This window comes from Bos mutus, chromosome 4 (genome assembly GCF_027580195.1).
Source record: "Bos mutus isolate GX-2022 chromosome 4, NWIPB_WYAK_1.1, whole genome shotgun sequence".
In the NCBI taxonomy this organism is placed as follows: domain Eukaryota; kingdom Metazoa; phylum Chordata; class Mammalia; order Artiodactyla; family Bovidae; genus Bos; species Bos mutus.
Genome location: NC_091620.1, coordinates 71,273,664 through 71,292,680, shown reverse-complemented (window position 1 = coordinate 71,292,680; position 19,017 = coordinate 71,273,664). Strand labels below are relative to the sequence as shown.

Sequence of the window (19,017 nt, the reverse complement as noted above, 5' to 3'; positions counted from 1 at the left end):
TTTGAAAAAGGCAAAACTATATAAACAGAAAAAAAGCAGTGGTTGCCAAGGTTCAGGGGGAGAGAGGAAGTGATGCAGAGCTAGGGCACAGAGGATTTTCAGGGCAGTGAAACTATCCTATATGATACTAAAATGGTAGATACCTGACATTATCTGTTTGTCAAAACTTATGAAATTGTACAACAGAAAAGGTTAACCCTAGTGTTAGTTAATAATAACGTGTCAGTAATCGGCCATCCTGTCCTAGCCCCAGCAATCAGACAAGAAAAAAAAAATAGAAGGCATCCAAATTGGAAAGAAGTGAAACTGTCACTGTTTGCAGATGACAAAATATTTAACATAGAAAATTCTAAAGACACCACCAAGAAACTAAGAGAGCTCATCAATGGATTTGACAAAGTTTCAGGATACAAAATTAATATACATAAATGTGTTGCATTTCTATATACTAACAACAAACTATCAGAAAAAGAAATTAAGAAAGTAATTCCATTTATAATCACATCAAAAAGAATAAAATACCTAGGAATAAATCTAATTATGGAGGCAAAACAGCTGTATTCAGAAAACTATAAGACATTGGTTAAAGAAACTGAAGATGTACAGATAGAAGGATCTACTGTATTCATGGATTGGAAAAATAATATTGTTAAAATGACCATACTACCCAAAGCAATCTAAAGATTCAATAAAATCCATATCAAAATATTAATACCAATGGCATATTTCACAGAGTTTGTATGGAAACACAAAAGACTGAATGATCAAAACAATCTCAAGAGAGAAGAACAAAGCTGGAGGTATCATGCTCCCTGATTGTGAACTATACTACAAAGCTACAGTAATCAAACAATATGGTACTGGCAAAAAAAAAAAAAAAAAAACAAAGCAGACACACAGCTCTATGGAACAAAATAAAGAGTGCAGAAATGAACCCACACTTAAATGGGCAATTAATCTATGACAAATGCAAAAAAATACAATGAGGTAAAGGCAGCTTCTTTAACAAATGCTCTTGGAAAAACTAGACATTTACATGAAAAAGAGTCAAACTAGGACATTTCTCGCACCATATACAAAAATTAATTCAAATGGTTTAAAGACTTAAATGCAAGTCCTGAAGCCATAAAATTTATGGAAGAAAACACAGGTAGTATGCTCTTTGACGTCAGTCTTAGTAATAGTTTTTGAATATGTCTCCTAAGGCAAGGGCAACAAAAGCAAAATAACAAATGGGACTACATCAAACTAAAAAGATTTTGCACAGTGAATCAGTCAGTTCAGTTCAGTCGCTCAGTCATGTCTGACTCTTTGTGACCCCATGAACCACAGCACACCAGGCCTCCCTGTCCACCACCAACTTCCGGAGTTCACCCAAACCCATGTCCATTGAGTCAGTGATGTCATCCAACCATCTTATCCTCTGTCATCCCCTTCTCCTGCCCCCAATCTTTCCCAGGATCAGGGTCTTTTCAAATGAGTCAGTTCTTCACATCAGGTGGCCAAAGTATTGGAGTTTCAGGTTCAACATCAGTTCTTCCAATGAATATTCAGGACTGATTTCCTTTAGGATGGACTGGTTGGATCTCCTTGCAGTCCAAGGGACTCTCAAGAGTCTTCTCCAACACCACAGTTCAAAAGCATCAATTCTTCAGTGCTCAGCTTTCCTTATAGTCCAATTCTCACATCCATACATGACCACTGGAAAAACCATAGCCTTGACTAGATGGACCTTTGTTGACAAAGTAACGTCTCTGCTTTTCAATATGCTGTCTAGGCTGGTCATAACTTTCTTTCCAAGGAGTAAGTGTCTTTCAATTTCATGGCTGCAATCACCATTTACAGTGATTTTGGAGCCCAGAAAAATAGTCAACCACTGTTTCCACTGTTTCCCCATCTATTTACCATGAAGTGATGGGACTGGATGCCATGATCTATCAACAAAAGGAGAAGGCTGCTTACTGAATGGGAGAAGATATTTGCAAACTATATATAATGAGGAATCAATATACCAAATATATAAAGAGTTCATGCAACTCAACATTAAAAAATAATTAAAAATAGGCAGAGAAACTACACACTTTTCCAAAAACACACAGATGGCCAACAGGCACATGAAATGATGCTCAATATGACTCACCGTCAAATAAAAGTAAACCAAAACCACAATGAGCTATCACCTTACAATTGTCAGAAAGACTATTATCAAAAAAGATAAAAAAGAACAAGTGTTGGTGATGATATGGAGAAAAAGGAATACTGGTGTACTGTTACTGGCAATATAATGGTGCAGCTGCTATGGAAAACAATATAGATACTCCTCAAAAAATTAAAACCAGAATTACTACATGATCCAGCAATTCTACTCTTGAGTATTAATCCAAAGAAAGCAAAAACACTAACTAGAAAAGATATATGCATCCCTATGTTTATTGTTGCATTATTTACAATAGTCAAGATATGGCAGTAGCCTAAGTGTCCATCAATAGATGATCACATAAAGTAGCTTATGGTGTATATATGATCGAATATTAGTCAGCTATAAAAAATAATCTTTCCTTTTGTGACAACATACCCTAGAGGATATTATGCTAAGTGAAGTGAGTTAAAAAGGAAGACAAAAACAATTTTCCTTATCTTTGAAATCTAAAAAGTAAAACAAATAAGTCAACATAACAAAGCAGAAAGAGATTTATAGACACAGAGATCAAGTGGCTGCCAGAGGGTGGGAGGTGAGGGAAGGAGAGAAAAAGGTAAGGAAGATTAAGATATACAAGTTTCCAGTTGTAAAACAAGTAAGTCACAGGTATGAAGTGTACAATGTGGCAAATAGAGTCAAAAATTATATGTTTATATGGTGAAAGATGGCTATTAGATTTACCATGGTGATCATTTTGAAATGTATAGAAATATTAAATCACTGTTGTGTAATAAGAACTAACATAGTATAGGTCAACTATATTGCAAAAATAAACAAACTGATAGAAAATAAAGATCAGGTTTGTGGTTACGGGAGGTAGGCTGGGGGAAGCCAGAATTGGATAAAGGTAGTCAAAAGCTACTCTAATTATAAGTTATAAGTTACTCGGGATGTAATGTACACTGTGATAAGCATAATTAACACTGCTGTATATTAGATATCAAAGTTATTGAGAGAATAAATTCTAACAGTTATCATCACAAGGAAAAATAGTTTTTTCTATTCTTTTAATTTTGTTTCTCTGTAAGATGATGCATAAACTTATGAAGTTCACTAAGCTTACTGTGACAATCATTTCATGATGTATGTAAGTCAAATAATTCTGCTGTACACCTTAAACTTGTATAGTGTGAAAGTGAAAGTCACTCAGTCATTTCCCACTCTTTGCGACCCCATAGACTCAGTCCATGGAATTCTCCAGGCCAAAATACCGGAGTGTGTAGCCTTTCCCTTCTCTAGGTGATCTTCCCAACCCAGGGATCAAACCCAGGTCTCCTGCATTGTGGGCAGATTCTTTACCAGCTGAGCCACAAGGGAAGCCCAAGAATACTGGAGTGGGTAGCCTATCCTTTCTCCAGCAGATCTTCCCAACCCAGGAACTAAACTGGGGTCTCCTGCCTTGCAGGTGGATTCTTTATCAACTGAGCTATCAGAGAAACCCCCTAAACTTATACAGTGCTGTAGATCAATTACATCTCAATAAAACTAGAAGAAAAATTTTAATTAAAAAAATGGGTCCTCCATCAATTATAATAAATATATTCCTATTAATGCAAGATATTAATAACTATAGAAACTGAGAGTGGCACAAAATTCTGTACTTTCTATGGAATTTGCCTGTAAACCAAAAACTACCCTAAAAAAAATAGCCAATTCTACAAAACCTTGACTTAAAAAAAAAGTCTAGGAAAGGAGTGTTTGTGGGTAAGGTGGAGCTTTATAATTGTTAGTCCTCATGTGCTTTTTAAGGTTTTTTTTTTTTAACTATGTACACATCACTTGGATTAAAATGTTTTTAATTTTTTAAAACATGTGTTTACCCACCAGGATGGCTACAATGAAAAAGACTAAAGATACCAAGTGTTGGCAAGAATTTGAGGTATCTAGGACACTCACATACTACTATGAAAGTTTGTGTAAATTGGTATAACCACTTCAGAATATTTTGGCCACCTGATGTGAAGAGCTGACTCATTTGAAAAGACCCTGATGCTGGGAAAGATCGAAGGCAGAAGGAGAAGGGGATGACAGAGAATGAGATGCTTGGATGGCATCACCGACTCAATGGACATGAGTTTGAGGAGGCTCCAGGAGATGGTGAAGGACAGGGAGGCCTGGTGTGCTGCAGTCCATGGGGTCCCAAAGAGTTGGATACCACCGAGTGATGAACAACAACTTTAGAAAATTGGAGGCCTCTACCAAAGCTGATTATTTGCACAGCATGTGACCCAGCAAATTCACTCCAAGGGCACCCATATATACTCAGTCGCTAAGTTGTATCCAACTCTTTGCAACCCTAAGGACTGTAGCCCACCAGGCTCTTCTGTTCATGGGATTTCCCAGGCAAGAATACTGGAGTGGGTTGCTATATTCTTCTCCAGGGGATCTTCCCAACCCAGGGATCGAAACTGCGTCTCCTGCATCTCCTGTATTGGCAGGCATATTCTTTTCCACTGAGTCATTTGGGAAGCCTCACTCCAAGACAAATATTGAAAAAAAAAAAAAATTCACCAAAGGATATGTTCTCTTACATGCACTGAAGCTTTATTCATTATTGCCCTAAATTGAAATCCACCTAAATGCCCATCAAGAGTTGTAAAAACTTTGTAGAATATTCAGTGTAATTCTACACACCAATGAGAATAAATAATTAAGAACTACATGCAATAATATGAAGGAATCTCACAAATAATTTTCAGTGAAAGAAGCTAGGCATATGACACATAATTCCATGTATATAAAGTCCCAAAACAGGTTGTCTATGCTGTAAGAAGTCAAAATAAAGATTCTCTTGGAAGAGAGATGGTGAGTGATTAAAAGGGGCATAGGAGAATCCTCTGAGGGTACTGGCTAGATTTTGTTTTTTCAGTCTGAGTGCTGGTTCCCCGAGTATACTGAATTTACAAAACTGTATCAAGCTAAGCTCATACTTTTCATACATCCACTTTTTAGTATGTGTATTATGCTTCAATAATTTATTTTAATCTGAGAGTTTTGAACCCTAAGCTGCACTCTTTTTTTCAAATTCTTGCCACTAAACATTTAAACAAATAATATGTACTTTAAAAATCCTGCCAGATGTATGTATGTATGTGTGTTACTTTTTGTAAGAATCTCAGTGTAACATTTCTATGAATACTTTCAGAAGCAGAAGTCCACTTTTGAGTGCAACAGAATATTTCTTCAAATTTGCTGGGTCAGCCATAGCATTTGCTGTTGTTATTATCATTACCTTACAGTTGGTTTCTGGATATGTTTATCATGTTTCAGATCATAGTTTAGCATGACATTTACCAAGATAAGTGAGTATGGACAGTGAGAAGTCATTGCTCTTATATCAAATCAGCAATCAGGCTCTGTTTTGAGCTTCTTACTACTAGGTAACTTCCACCTAACACAGTTCTTTGTGTCAGCTTCAGATACTGAAGCCTTAGCTTTCTCACCAAGTTAAAATATGCTCTGTTATTCTTTGTGCTATGAGGAATCATGTCTACCCTTGTGGCTCAGTCAGTAAAGAATCCGCCCACAGTGCAAGAGACCTGGGTTTGATCCCTGGGTTGGGACGATTCCTGGGACAAGGAAATGGCAACCCAGTCCAGTATTCTTGCCTGGGAAACCCCTTGAACATAGGAGCCTGGTGGGCTACAGTCCATGGGGTCGCAGACTGGACTTAGTGACTAAACAACAACAAGAAAAAGAATTATAACTAAACTACAGGCTGTAGACCCCAAGTCTGCAAATGAGTGTGTCAATGTTTCAAACATGAAGATTTTTTTTTTTTACTTTCAGTAATAATTTTTTGCTCTTCAAATATATCATACTCATTTGTTTCCTTGAAGAACCGAACTATAAACTTCACAGGAGTTTATTCTAATTTAATTCTGTACATGCAAAGTAACATGGTTCTTAAGCAACACTTCCTGAACTTATGCCAAGGGAAAACTTGGAGCGGAAATCTGGCAAGTTCTAAGATCAACAACGTTAATCTATTACTTTTATAAATTCTCAGATAGTTTAAAACATGTTACAGTGCATCTGAATTATCTTTCAAAGATATCATGATGATTAAAGAAGACCCCCCAAATTTTAAGAGAGCCTAAGAAAACTCCAACAGTAAAATCTGTTTTGTATTGGGTTGGCCAAAAAGCTCGTTCAGGGTTTTCCACATCTTACAGAAAAAATCCTGAACCAATTTTTTGGTCAACCCAATAAGTCAACTTAATCCAAACTCTTGCTTTATAGTTTGTCAGCAGGCTAAAGATATTTCAAGATTCTTCTGTCTTCAATTTAATTCACCCACAAATTACCATCTCAATCCATCTTTTAGCTTTCCCAGACCACACTATTCTTGGGGTGCTAAATTCCCAGGGGATCAATCACTCTCAGCATTTACATTCTCAGTGCAGGTATCTCCAATTAATAGCATTTATTAAGAATTTCCTATGTGTCCACCACTAATATCCCCCTTTTTAAAAACTAACCACATATGATACTTGAGGAAGCTAAAGCATGGATAGTTTACATAACTTATCTCAAGTTCTAATTATGAGTAGTGAAACCATAATTCCACTCCAGGCACTGCGATTCACAGTTTACTACACTGTGCTGCTTCTAATTATTAACAGGAACTTCAGGCCACACAGTAGTACTACGAATCCTGCCCTTGGTAATACTCTACTCCTACCTTCTAGACTAATGAAAATTCTGGCTTTACTCATTCTGTGGAACAGCATTTACTGCTGCTACTCACAAGGAGACACTTGGACATTCTTTCCTACCATGAACAATGTGAGCTTTATTTAGACTTTTTATCACCACCACAGGAGGATTTGGGGCCAGGGTTCAAAACTGAATTTTGATGCATCTTTAAAGTCTTTTTGGTAAATGACAAGATTGGCCATTTTGGTAATGACAAATTTTGGTAATGACAAGATTGGCCATGAAATACTATTCTGGAGATTCACTAGATCATCCAAACGGTGATGTCAAAAAGAGCCTCAAGACAGTACAAAACACAGATCTCAAGACTGGTAGGAGTCTCAAGTTCATCAAAAAAAGTCAAAATTGATCCCAAGATGCTTTCCAACTCACATAAAAACATAAAATCCCATTTCAAAAACTTTCAACATCATTAGAAAAATCAGTCACCGTATATTCTCTAAAATTTATTTACAATTAATAAGTTAAAAAGCAGAGTACAACCAGATTGTAAATCTTAATCATATGCACATCAAACTGTCCAAGGAAACAATTTAGTTCCATTAACAAACAATTGTCTTCTAAAGTACTTAAGACATAACAGGCTATCAAAAAATATTTGAAACACACCAATAAAGTAAATATTATGTATATAAGTCCACTAAAAACCACCAATTTAAAGAATGCTGTGGCTACCCTTAAAACAACAATAGGCTTTGAGTTCAGAATTGCTCAGGTTTTTTGTATTCAAATAATTTTAATGTTTCTTTATTGAAGAATTTTATAGTACTATCATTTGCATGGAGCAAATCAATAGGCGTCAGCCACCAGCTTAGTTATACAAGTCCAACAGGGTACTCAAACTTTGACAAAATAAATACACACCACAACAGCGACACTTTGCACTATCAACAACAGAGCTTGTCCTTAACAATCATGACATTACTGGTTTCAGGAAGGAAAATTAAGTTGTTGGTTGACAGGGAGGATAAAAATGACATCAGGAAGATTCAAAGGTTAACTGAGGTGACAGTCACCACATTTAGGCACTCAAGAGTTAAAAATGAAATAAAAGCATAGCGAGGTGATCAACTTCCTCCTAGCTTCTCCCTCTACTTGTGCCATATAAGATAATCTTATAAGAGAATGAATCAAGTCATGAGATTTCTTTTAAAAAACTATATACAAGCTAAACTACAGACTTAGAGGACAGAAAATGGATGCCTCACCATAAAGGCCACCTTGCCAAGTTTCTTTTCACATTCTGCCCAATGTAACCACAAAATACTTTCACTTTCCTATTAATATACTAGCCAACTATATTAGTTGCTTCTTCACATTTTAGGAGTTGTAACATAGGCTTTGCTAAAGAACACTTGGCAAAAATAAAGACTTTTTTGACACCTATTTCACAAACTAGAAATGGTATGATTTTTAAGCAGACCAGATAAATAACATATTGAATTCATGATGGGCAATCAGATCCAAACTGAAATCAGACAGCCCAGATAATTCAAAGAAGCATTTATGCTAGTTCAAGTGCACTAAAGTAACAAGGCATGAGGGAAAAATGTTAAGAATCTCAGTTAAAATAAAATGCATGATGTCAATGGTTGTTTCCGTTTTGTGCTGAGCAGTTATCCTCCCAGTTAAGTTTAATTTCAAAACCCTCTGGGAAACTATCTGGATAAGCTGTATGTTGAAATTACATTCTAATATGGCCACTGAATTTATTTTTTAATTATTATAAAACTATATACAAAAGTAAGTGGTACCAATACATAGTTGTTGTTTTTTTTAGGGGCTAGTTAACTAAAAAAAAATGAACAATTTGGGAGTGAGAGAAGGGAGAAAACCTTATGTATCTGCAATACAACTGCCAATGGAAGCTAATAACCAAAAGAATATATATAAGCTTCCTATCACAGAGATCAAATGTAACTCTCCATCATCTAAGTAATGATTCATTTTTATTTACTCATGTGGCAGTGTTTGTTACAACGCATTATTATTGAGTAGTGAATAAAAGAATACGAGGCATACTGGGAAACTGGCATCAAGTCATGTATATATAATATATATATATAATTTTCTTTTTACAAAACAAGAACACTGAAATTAAAGTCACAAAACTCCTACTTATGTACTATTAAACTTGAAAAATTCAATTCAGAAAGCTATGCCATTTGAAATCTAAGAACACAAGAGTCGAAATTGCAACTCTTACTATTCTCCTAAGAAGCTGCCAAGCAGAGAGAAATCTTAATATTGAGGACTTCCTATGTTAAGTTCCAGCCAGTGTAAGTAGTTTCATGGCAGACTACTTAAATTTGAAAAACTGTGGTACAAAAACCACTTGACCCTTTAGATATTGCAGTAAAATCTGGCTGTGGCACCACTGGCTAAATACCATTAAGTCTTGCTGCCACCAATGACCAAAGGCACTTGGATAATCAAGAATTCCACTCTGGGCCATATGGTATAAACGCTATTAGAGAAGTGTATAAGAAGGGTCAGTACCTAGTGTGAATCGCCCGCTGGATTCCTGTGGTCTTCAGCTGTCAACAAAGACAGGTAACTGCAAACATAATTATGAATGGAATTAAGGTAAAAAAGGATACTCGTGGAGGAAAAAAGACAAATGTCACGATGTCTATAAAGGTGATGGGTATTAGTCGGGGCACTTTCTGCTATTCAACACAAAGTAGAGAAAGATCTATTTTGCCCAGAGTAATTTCAACAAGTTATTTGATACCAAGAAATGCCCCCACCCTCTAAAGAGCTAATAGTTCTGAGAACTCTAATGGGTATTCTGTTTACCATTTTAATCACCAGGTTTACACACATTCATTTCTTCTACGTGGCTCCCAATTTAAAATAGGTTACCTTTGAACTTCTTTGTATGTTAGACCAGTACAAAGAGGCCAAACCATTTCCAATAGGATTCCATCCATCTCTTTAACCAACACCAGTTCTTTGTAACTCATTTTTTTCTTTATCACAAGCCATGTGGTTTCAACGTACTTTAATTTTTATTTAATCAAAAAGAATTTAACAAATCAACTTTTCCTAAACAGAACTTTATATGAGTTTCTACCATTTTCTTTAGGAGCTCAGTAAATATAAACATTAAATCTCAATATAAAATCTTTAGAAACACCTCAAAAATGTTGAAATAGTTGTACTTTGCATCTCTTTGTTTGTAATCACTGAGCCCATGGCATTCAAATCATACAAATCCTTGCACTCTTAACATTAAGTCATTAAGTTTGAAAAATATCCTTGGTCAAAGCTTTGGAATCCGGTTAAAATTCGGAAACGAGTGGGATTCAGAATACCCTGAGCACAAACGGGTGCAACAACAGCACAAAACAGGTTCGATCTTTCGTCCAGAAAGAGGGGTGGCAGTTGAAAAGAAAAAAATGGGGGTAGGAGGTGGGAAGGAGGCCGGGATAGAAGAGCGGGGTGAAAAGCAAGTAGATTCTGGCTTTATTACACGAAACCAAATTCCTTTGGAAAAAATAACGACTTCTTCGGAGGACTTCCAGACCAGTGAGGTAGAGTCCAAAGGGAGAAAACGGATCTGCCCCTTCAGTCCTGGAGACGTCTCAGTCCGGGGTAGGGAAGCAAACGGCCCTCCCCCGCGGGTCCCGCGGTCTCCTCTGCTGCCCGGCACTGGGAGGGGGTGGAGGGCGCACCTGCCCCGGAGTTCCAGACGGCGGTGCCGCGGGCCCGGGAACACCATCCGGTGACTTCTTCGCCCATAAAGTGCATAAGGGGACAGGGTCCTGGCCGGATCTGTAAACACTCGACTGACACTTGTCCATCCCCCCGGGCGGGAGCTCCGTCCCCGGCTGGGAGGGTGACGCGGTCCGCGCGTCATGCCCGGGGCACCGGGAAGCGGCGGAGCCTCACCACGGGTTCCAGGTTCACTCGCAGGATTTGGCGCGCTTTACGCCGTGCCGCCGCCAGGCTGCGCTCTCCCCACACGTCGCTGCCGACGCGGATGGTGGGGAAGGTGGTCAGCGTCGGGGTGGCCGCCCTCCAGATCTCCTCCAGGGTGCGGCCCCCGAAGCAGGGTTCCGGGGCCGCAGGCTTGACGGGGCAGCTCTCCTCGGGGACCGGCGGCGGGGGCGGCGGCAGCTTCCTCCGGCGGGCGGCTGGCGCCCGGGCTCCGCGGCGCCTCCTCCTGGCCGCCGCGCTCGGGGCCGGCCTGCGCGTCGGGCCGCGGGCGGTGGGGCCCCCTGGGGGCTCGGGGACGAGTGCCCGGCAAGAGGAGTAGCCGTAGACGTCCTTGCTGCGCAGGATGTGCGGGGAGAACTGGTGCTTGAGGCTGCAGAGGAAGCTCCAGAGCTCCGCGTCCGAGCTCATGAACTCCGTGCTGCGGGGCATGAACAGCTTGAAGGCGTCGCCCAGTGCCTTGGTGCTGTCGGCCAGCGACAGTTGCGACCGCGAGTACACCACCTTCTCCTCCCGCGCCTCCAGACCGGCTCCTCCTCCCAGCCTAAAGCCGCCGCCCCGGGCGGCCGCGGCCGGGGCCGCCGGGGGCCGGCGCCGCCGCCTCTTCACGCTGCGCCGCATCGGAGGCCGCTCGGGGCCGCCCGCGCTCGCCGGGTCCCGCAGCCGCCGTCCCCGCCCGTGTTTGGCTCCGCGGTGGCGGCCGCTGCTGGCACCTCCCGCCCGGCGCGTCTCTCGCTACTTTTCTCGCCTCCGCCGCCGCTGCCCCTCCCCCTCCGAGGGCGGAGGACGCGGGTGAAGATCCTGCCGCCCGGTACAAGATGGCGGCCGGCGCCCACCCCTGGGCTTTGTCATTGGACGGCGCCTCGCCCCCCTGGTTTCTCTTTCTTCTCCTCTCTTGCCTCCTTTCGCCCTCTGCCTTTCTTTAAATGTGCCCGCCTTTGGCCCCTCCTACTGCAGCCCCGACTCCACCCATTGGGTGCTCTCAGAAGAGGGCGGGGACTAATGGGGGAGAGGCCAGTTCCTGGAAGATGGTGCTGGGGTGGGTGATGGTGGCTCTTGGACACGAGTCAACAGTTGGGTAGGTATATGAGGACGGTCCCTTGTCTAGAGTGGACATCAGCTCCACTTGGGGGGGAGTCACTCTACTCTCGGAATGAGTGGATGTGCATTTATGGATTGAGCTGGGAGGTCTACCAGTCTGAATAACAAAGGGAGACCTACCCAAAGGCTGTAGTTTGTATCACAAAAGGGGAAATTGGGTGTAAGTCTAGAGGGAATGGGCCTTCCACAATTCTCTTCTGAACCTTCAGAAGCCTCTCTTGGCATCTTCATCCAACTCTTACCCACTTTGACCCCAATCCATGTCAAGCAACGCTAGTAATCCAGAATCATTCAGATAATACGGACGCTGTCAGTGGCATAGTCTCCTTCTAGACAGTGGAACCATCTTCACATTTAAGAGATGCTCTGCTTATCAGGAAAGTAAAGCCTTTTATACCCATAGAACTTTGCTCAAGTTGATCAAAGATCAATTACAACAAAGCCATTCTCCTTACAGAAAATATAATTTTTAAATATACAGTTGGTTTTAAATGAGTGCACTTCACCTTTCATTTAGTTTTAGTATGTCCCTTTGCAGTACCATCTCTAGCGCAGAGAAAGGATGCAGTTTCACAATCAAAAGGTTTCTGTTGAAAAGAACAGGTTGTTAAGACCCCATCACCTTTTGTATTTGAGAGGAGGGGATTGAATGTTTATAGAGTAATGCACAGTCTTCTGTCATCTTTTCTATCCTCAATACTTAGTTCAGCACCTGTCAGACAGTGGGCACTCTATTTTTGTTGAGTGAACCAGTGAGAAACATAATGATGTGAGAAACATATATTCAAATTGCTAACAGGACAATTTCACATTTTACATTTCAGGTTTCTTTTAACTCCGTTAAAGTTTTAAGGTTTAAAAAAAAAAAAAAAAGCACTCCTAAAACATAGAACTGTGAGGTAGACATGCAAATTTTACCCCTGAGAGAGCACTTTATTTTGCAGTAGAAAACTCATAGAGCAGAGTTTTGTGATTCACACATAGCTGCTATTGGTTCCTTCAAATATTTGAGCTAAAAGGCACCTAGTTCAATCTCCTTATTTCATGGATCAGGAAATTTGGATCCACAGAGGTTAGGTAATGAGGCTTCTTGATTGTAGGACTAGGACTATAGTTTAGGTCTTTGGATTCCTAATCTTAGTGATCTTTATATTTCACTAGAGATTTTACAAGTTGTACTGCTCAGACTCAAAGAGATTCAATAGAAAATGCTTTATGAGTGGAGTGACCAAGGAACAGAGCTGTTCACCTGATTCCACTTCTGGCTCCTCCCAGAATTGAGCAGTTTTTAACCTGTCCAGTATACTGGACTTACAGATTATATTTTCTTAGAACCAGATTTTAACTTCGATAAAAAATAAAAATATTTTGAAAGTTGCTTCTCTGTACCACAGCATCCTGTCCATGCACTGGGTTTATGCAAAAATCAAGCTTCCTACCAGAGGACCAGTTCGCAACCTACCTAAATCATGGTAACTTTCTGAAGAGAAAATCAGTTTCCTAGAAAAGCATATCCTGATCTCAGAACAAAATTATGGAGCCAATTATCAGCTTCCTAAGTCCTTATAAAGAAATGATATTACAACTCTTTATATCACAGTTAGTTCTGTTGGTAATTTTGGGAATACATACTAATGTGAAATTTGTGTAACTTCCAATGGAATGCCCCTGCAAGACAGACATAGAAAATCTCATAGAGTAAGCCAGCAGAATGGTAAAGGGACTTCATAGTGAAAGAAAAATAAGGATTTATGTACTCCTGGCTTTTTGTCTTGATATTCCTTCCCTTTCATGTTAATCCTGTTTTAAGTACTTAGGGTTCTCAAGTGTGGAAAGGCTTAGGGTCGTTTGCTACATAAATATACCAGACATCTATACAAACTTACAGAATTGATTTTGATTGAAAGGATAAATCTTATAAGACTATTCTCATACTAAGGAAACATAGGTCTCAACAAATTGCAGAGCATTCAAAGTTCATTTTATAATACATACTCATTTAATTTACTTAAACCAAGCAATATCTTTATGAAATATTTTTTGGAATTAACATGTCAAATGCTTAAATTATTGTATAATTTTAAATTTGGCATTGTTTGATTTCTCTGTTTCTCATTTTTACATTTCTTCCTGCCTCCACCTTTTGATTAACTTAAATAGTCCTACAAATGGTACTTATCCATTCTCCAGAAGTGAGTAAAATTTACACATAATTTTTTCTTTTAGTTCCTGAGACTCTCCTAAGACACTACAAGCTTTTGGAAAGTTACAATTAAATTTATTTAATTTTATTGCAAATTAAAATCTTGTTCTTGAAGAAACACTATTCAAAATGCTTAGTTTATTCCTTTACCTCTCAAGGAGAATGATGCATCCGTCCTATATCTGATATTGGTGAATAACAAGAACATACAGAACAAAAATTAGCTATATGTGTATATTTTCTGAATTTATGCAGTTTAAAATGTAGTTTATAATTTATGTAGTTCAAAAATGAAACCAAAAAGAATAAAGTGATTAGAGAAATTAAAAATAACATATATCTCTTTGCTATCCAGAACTTGTGCTATAAGATTCCACTTCTATAAAATAATTTGCTTCTTACAAAGTGGCCAAAAAATTAAAAAGTATCTGTAAATGGTTGGGAGTATCCACTCTGGAATCAAATAGACTTGGAATCAAACAGATCTTTATAACATAATATCCTTAGATATTTTAAAAAAATCTTTCTGAGCCTATTTCTTCACTTATAAAATGGGTGTAATCTCTGCTTCAATAGATTATTTTGAGGACTGAAGGAGCAAACAAGAGTAAAACTTGTACTAGAGTGTCTGGATCACAGTAGGCATCTGATAAATAATAGTTATCATTATTTGTCTTATCTAATTATGAGGATTTTGTTTGGTTTAGCCTACATATTTCAAATCCTACATTACAGAGGGAGTCTGTAGATTTTTTTAAGTAATAGATAGATGAGGGGAAAAGAAAAATGTTACAGCAAGAAGGAAATTTAGGGATCATCTAATGGGTCCAACACTCTTAATTCAGATGAGAATATTGAGATGCCAAGAGAGCTGCCAAAGTTTACATAGCTGAATGGTGGAGTACTTGGAACTAGAACCTAGGTCTCTAACTGTTAATCAAAAGTTGTTTCTAACAACTCCGGTATTTAATCCAAGGAGATAGCATTAATTTGTAGTCCAAATGAAATTGCATAGAACATGATTCATCAATTTCAGTCTTTTCATTAAAATAATTATGAAGTAATGTAGATTTTTCTATAAAAGTTACCTCAAACCTCTGATATGCTCCTGTGTGTGTGTGTGTGTTAGTCGCTCAGTCGTGTCCAACTTGCTGTGACCCCATGGACTGTATGTAGCCTGCCAAGCTCCTCTGTCCATGGGGATTCTCCCATGGACAGATTAAAGGCAAGAATACTGGAGTGGGTTGCCATTCCTTTCTCCAGAGGATCTTCCCAACCCAGGGATCGAACTCTGGTCTGCATTGCAGGCAGATTCTTTACAATTTGCTACAGGGAAGTCAAACTGTTTAATTTAAAATACACAAAATACACATATAAACTGAGAAGCCAGGACTTCCACGCATGTACTTTCCCTATTCCTCCTGCTACTTTCAGTTTTAAACCCTGGACATTATATATCAAAGGAACATAAGAAGACTGAAGAATGGAGAGGAGAAAGCCAGGCTAAGGATTTCAGAACCCAAAGAACATTTTCTCTTTTCTGCACACACCTAAGACTGGGTGCTGGAGAAGTCCGCAACCAAGAAACACCAACAGACATAAAAGTGCCGACCAGATCATGTTCTCTCTAACTTTATACCCAAGAAAGGCGTAGCCTACCAAGACAGAAACTTTTACAAAGTTATCAGTCTACTGCAGCAAAATAGCACCAAAAAACAAACAAACAACTATGGCTTCTACCCTTTCCAGGCTATAAGCAGGCACTCTACCACCCCTTCTGGAGTAGTGTCAGAGAAGGTCAAGTAGAGAATCATCAATCTCATCCCTTCTGGGCAATAGAGAAGCTATTCTCTTCTAAAATGTCAGTGGAGACCATGTGGGGACCAATAATAAGACACTCGTATTCCTCCCAGTAGAGGTCTAGTAACCAGCTAGCATTCCCACCCCCACCAAGTAACAGTGAGGCAGAGTGGGAAACTTGGACTTGTACTTGGCAATAGTGAGGCAGCATCCCTTCCTTTCCTTTCTGTAAAAATGTCAAAGGAAACCTGCTAAAAACAGATGGTTTAAATAATATCCAGAGTCTCATAACATAATAGCCAAATGTCTAGGTTGCAACTGAAAGTTATCTAATGCTGAGAACCAAGAAGATCTCAACTTGAATAAAAAGGGATCATCAATAAATGTCAGCACTAAGATGAGAAAGAAATCAGTATTTTGTAGCAAATATTTTAAAATAGCCATTATAAAGACATTTTAACAAGCAGTTATGAACACAACTTGAAACAAATGAAAAAGTAAAGAGTTGCAGTGAAGAAATAAAACATCTCAGCAAAGGAACAGGAGATATAAAGAAGAACCAACATGGAAATTTTAGAACTAAAAAATACAATGATTGAAATAAAAAATTTAGTGGATGGTCTCAACAGCAGAAAGGAGAAAAAAAAATCAGTAAACTTAAAGATAAAACAATAGATTTAATCCCATCTGAAGAAAAGAGAGGAAATATACTAAGAAATCAGAACAGAGCCACAAGCACGTATGGGACTATAAGATCTATTATTAGTGTAATCAGAGGACTGGAAGGAGAGGAGAAAGAAGGCTGAGCTGAAAAAGTACTTGAAATAATGGCTGAAAAATGTTCCAAACTAGGCAACAGACGTAAATCTATAGATTTAAGAAGCTGAACACGCCTAAGCAAGATACACCCAAAGAAATCCACATCAAAACAAATCATTGTTAAACATATGAAAACTAAAAACGAAGAAAAAAGTCTTGAAAGTAGCAAGATAAAAAAGTACACCTTACCGACAAGAGAAAAACCATTTGAATAGCAATAGATATTCTCACTAGAAACCATAGGTATCAGAAGGAAGTAGCTCAACATATTTCAAGCCCTAAAAGAAAAGAGCTGTCAGCCCAGATTTCTATATCCAGTGAAAATATCCTTCAATAATGAAGAAGAAATCAAGACATTCACAAGTGAAGGAAAACTAAGAGAATCTGTTGCCAGCAGATCTACCTAAAAGAATGGCTAAAGGAAGTTCTCTGAACAAAAAACAATAAAATGAGGAAACCTGGGACATTGGGAAGGAAGAAAGAACACAGTAAGCAAAAATATGAGTAAATATAACTTCCCTTTTCGAAATTATGTTTGATGATTAATATGAACTGAATGTTTGTGTCCTCCTGCCAGATTCAATTTTTGAAGCCCTAAGCCTCATTGTGGAGGTGCTGAAGATTAAATAAAGGTCATAAAGGTGAAGTCCTATTTTGATAGGGCTGGTATCCTTATAAGAAGAGGAAGAGACTCCAGCGTGCTGTCTCTCTCTCTAACATGTGAGAACATAGAGAGAAGGAGACTATCTGCAAGCCAGTAAGTGGGCTCTCACCAGGACTAAACCTTGATCTGGGACTTCTCAGCCTCCAGAACAGTGAGAAAGTAAATTTATGTTGTTGAAGCCATCCTGTTTGCAGTAGTGTGCTATGGCACCCCAAGCAGACTAATACAATGGTTGAAGTAAAAATTACAACACTAATGCATGCATTAAGTATATATGTAACGGAAATATTTAAGACAAATATATTAGAAATGAAGAATAAAGGGACATAAGGGAGGTAAAATGGAACTCGTACTTCACTGTAACTCATAAAATGACATGAGTTGACTGGGATAAGTTATGTTTATATAGGATAATACCTAGAGAATTCACTAAAAAATATAAAAAGAGACATACTTAATATAGGTAAATAAAAATAGAACTCTTAAAAAATGATTAAGAAACCCACAGGAAGGCAAGAAAAGAAAATAAATGAAAAATAGAAAACAGAAAATGAAATAAATGAAAGGGGAAGTCTACAACATAAAATTAATGTAATAGTAGTTATTTATAAATGACTAATCAAATCAGCAGTTGCCCAGATGGGAAACAAACCAAGAAATAGATCAGACTTGAAATTAGCTCAGTTCAGTTCAGTTCAGTCGTTCAGTCCTGTCTGACTCTTTGCAACCCCATGGACTGCAGCATGCCAAGCCTCCCTGTCCATCACCAACTCCCAGAGTTTCAGTTCAGTTAAGTCGATCATTTGTGTCAGACTATTTGCGACCCCATGAATTGCAGCAAACGAGGCCTCCCTGTCCATCACCAACTCCCGGAGTTCACTCAAACTCACGTCCATCGAGTCAGTGGTGCCATCCAGCCATCTCATCCTCTGTCATCCCCTGCTCCTTCTGCCCCCAATCCCTCCCAGCATCAGAGTCTTTTCCAATGAGTCAACTCTTCGCATGAGGTGGCCAAAGTACTGGAGTTTCAGCTTCAGCATCAGTCCTTCCAATGAACACCCAGGACTGATCTCCTTTAGAATGGACTGGTTGGATCTCCTTGCAGTCCAAGGGACTCTCAAGAGTCTTCTCCAACACCACAGTTCAAAAGCATCAATTCTTCAGCACTCAGCTTTCTTCATAGTCCAACTCTCACATCCATACATGATTATTGGAAAACCATAGCCTTGATTAGACAGACCTTTGTTGGCAAAGTAATGTCTCTGCTTTTTAATATGCTGTCTAGGTTGGTCATAACTTTCCTTCCAAGGAGTAAGCGTCTTTTAATTCCATGGCTGCTATCACCATCTGCAGTGATTTTGGAGCCCCCAAAAATAAAGTCTGACACTGTTTCCACTGTTTCCCCATCTACTTCCCTTGAAGTGATATACTGCATAGGAACCTGGAATGTTAGGTCCATGAATCAAGGCAAATTGGAAGTGGTCAAACTGGAGATGGCAAGAATGAACGTCGACATTCTAGGAATCAGCCAACTAAGTTCAGTTGCTCAGTCATGTCCAACTCTTTGTGATG

The 19,017-nt window shown here is 39.1% G+C and overlaps 1 protein-coding gene across 1 annotated transcript; it reads right to left on the bottom strand.

The window, feature by feature from the left end:
• Positions 1 to 8,849: 8,849 nt before the first annotated feature.
• Positions 8,850 to 11,619, bottom strand: CCDC71L (coiled-coil domain containing 71 like). Its single transcript, XM_070369628.1, has one exon. It carries the CDS (start codon positions 11,477 to 11,479, stop codon positions 10,778 to 10,780), a length of 702 nt encoding a protein of 233 aa, XP_070225729.1. The 5' UTR covers positions 11,480 to 11,619; the 3' UTR covers positions 8,850 to 10,777.
• Between the last annotated feature and the right edge of the window lie 7,398 nt (positions 11,620 to 19,017).

Bases quoted from the DNA above. Each gene is read 5' to 3' on its own strand.
- CCDC71L (XM_070369628.1), bottom strand. From the start codon at position 11,479: ATGCGGCGCAGCGTGAAGAGGCGGCGGCGCCGGCCCCCGGCGGCCCCG.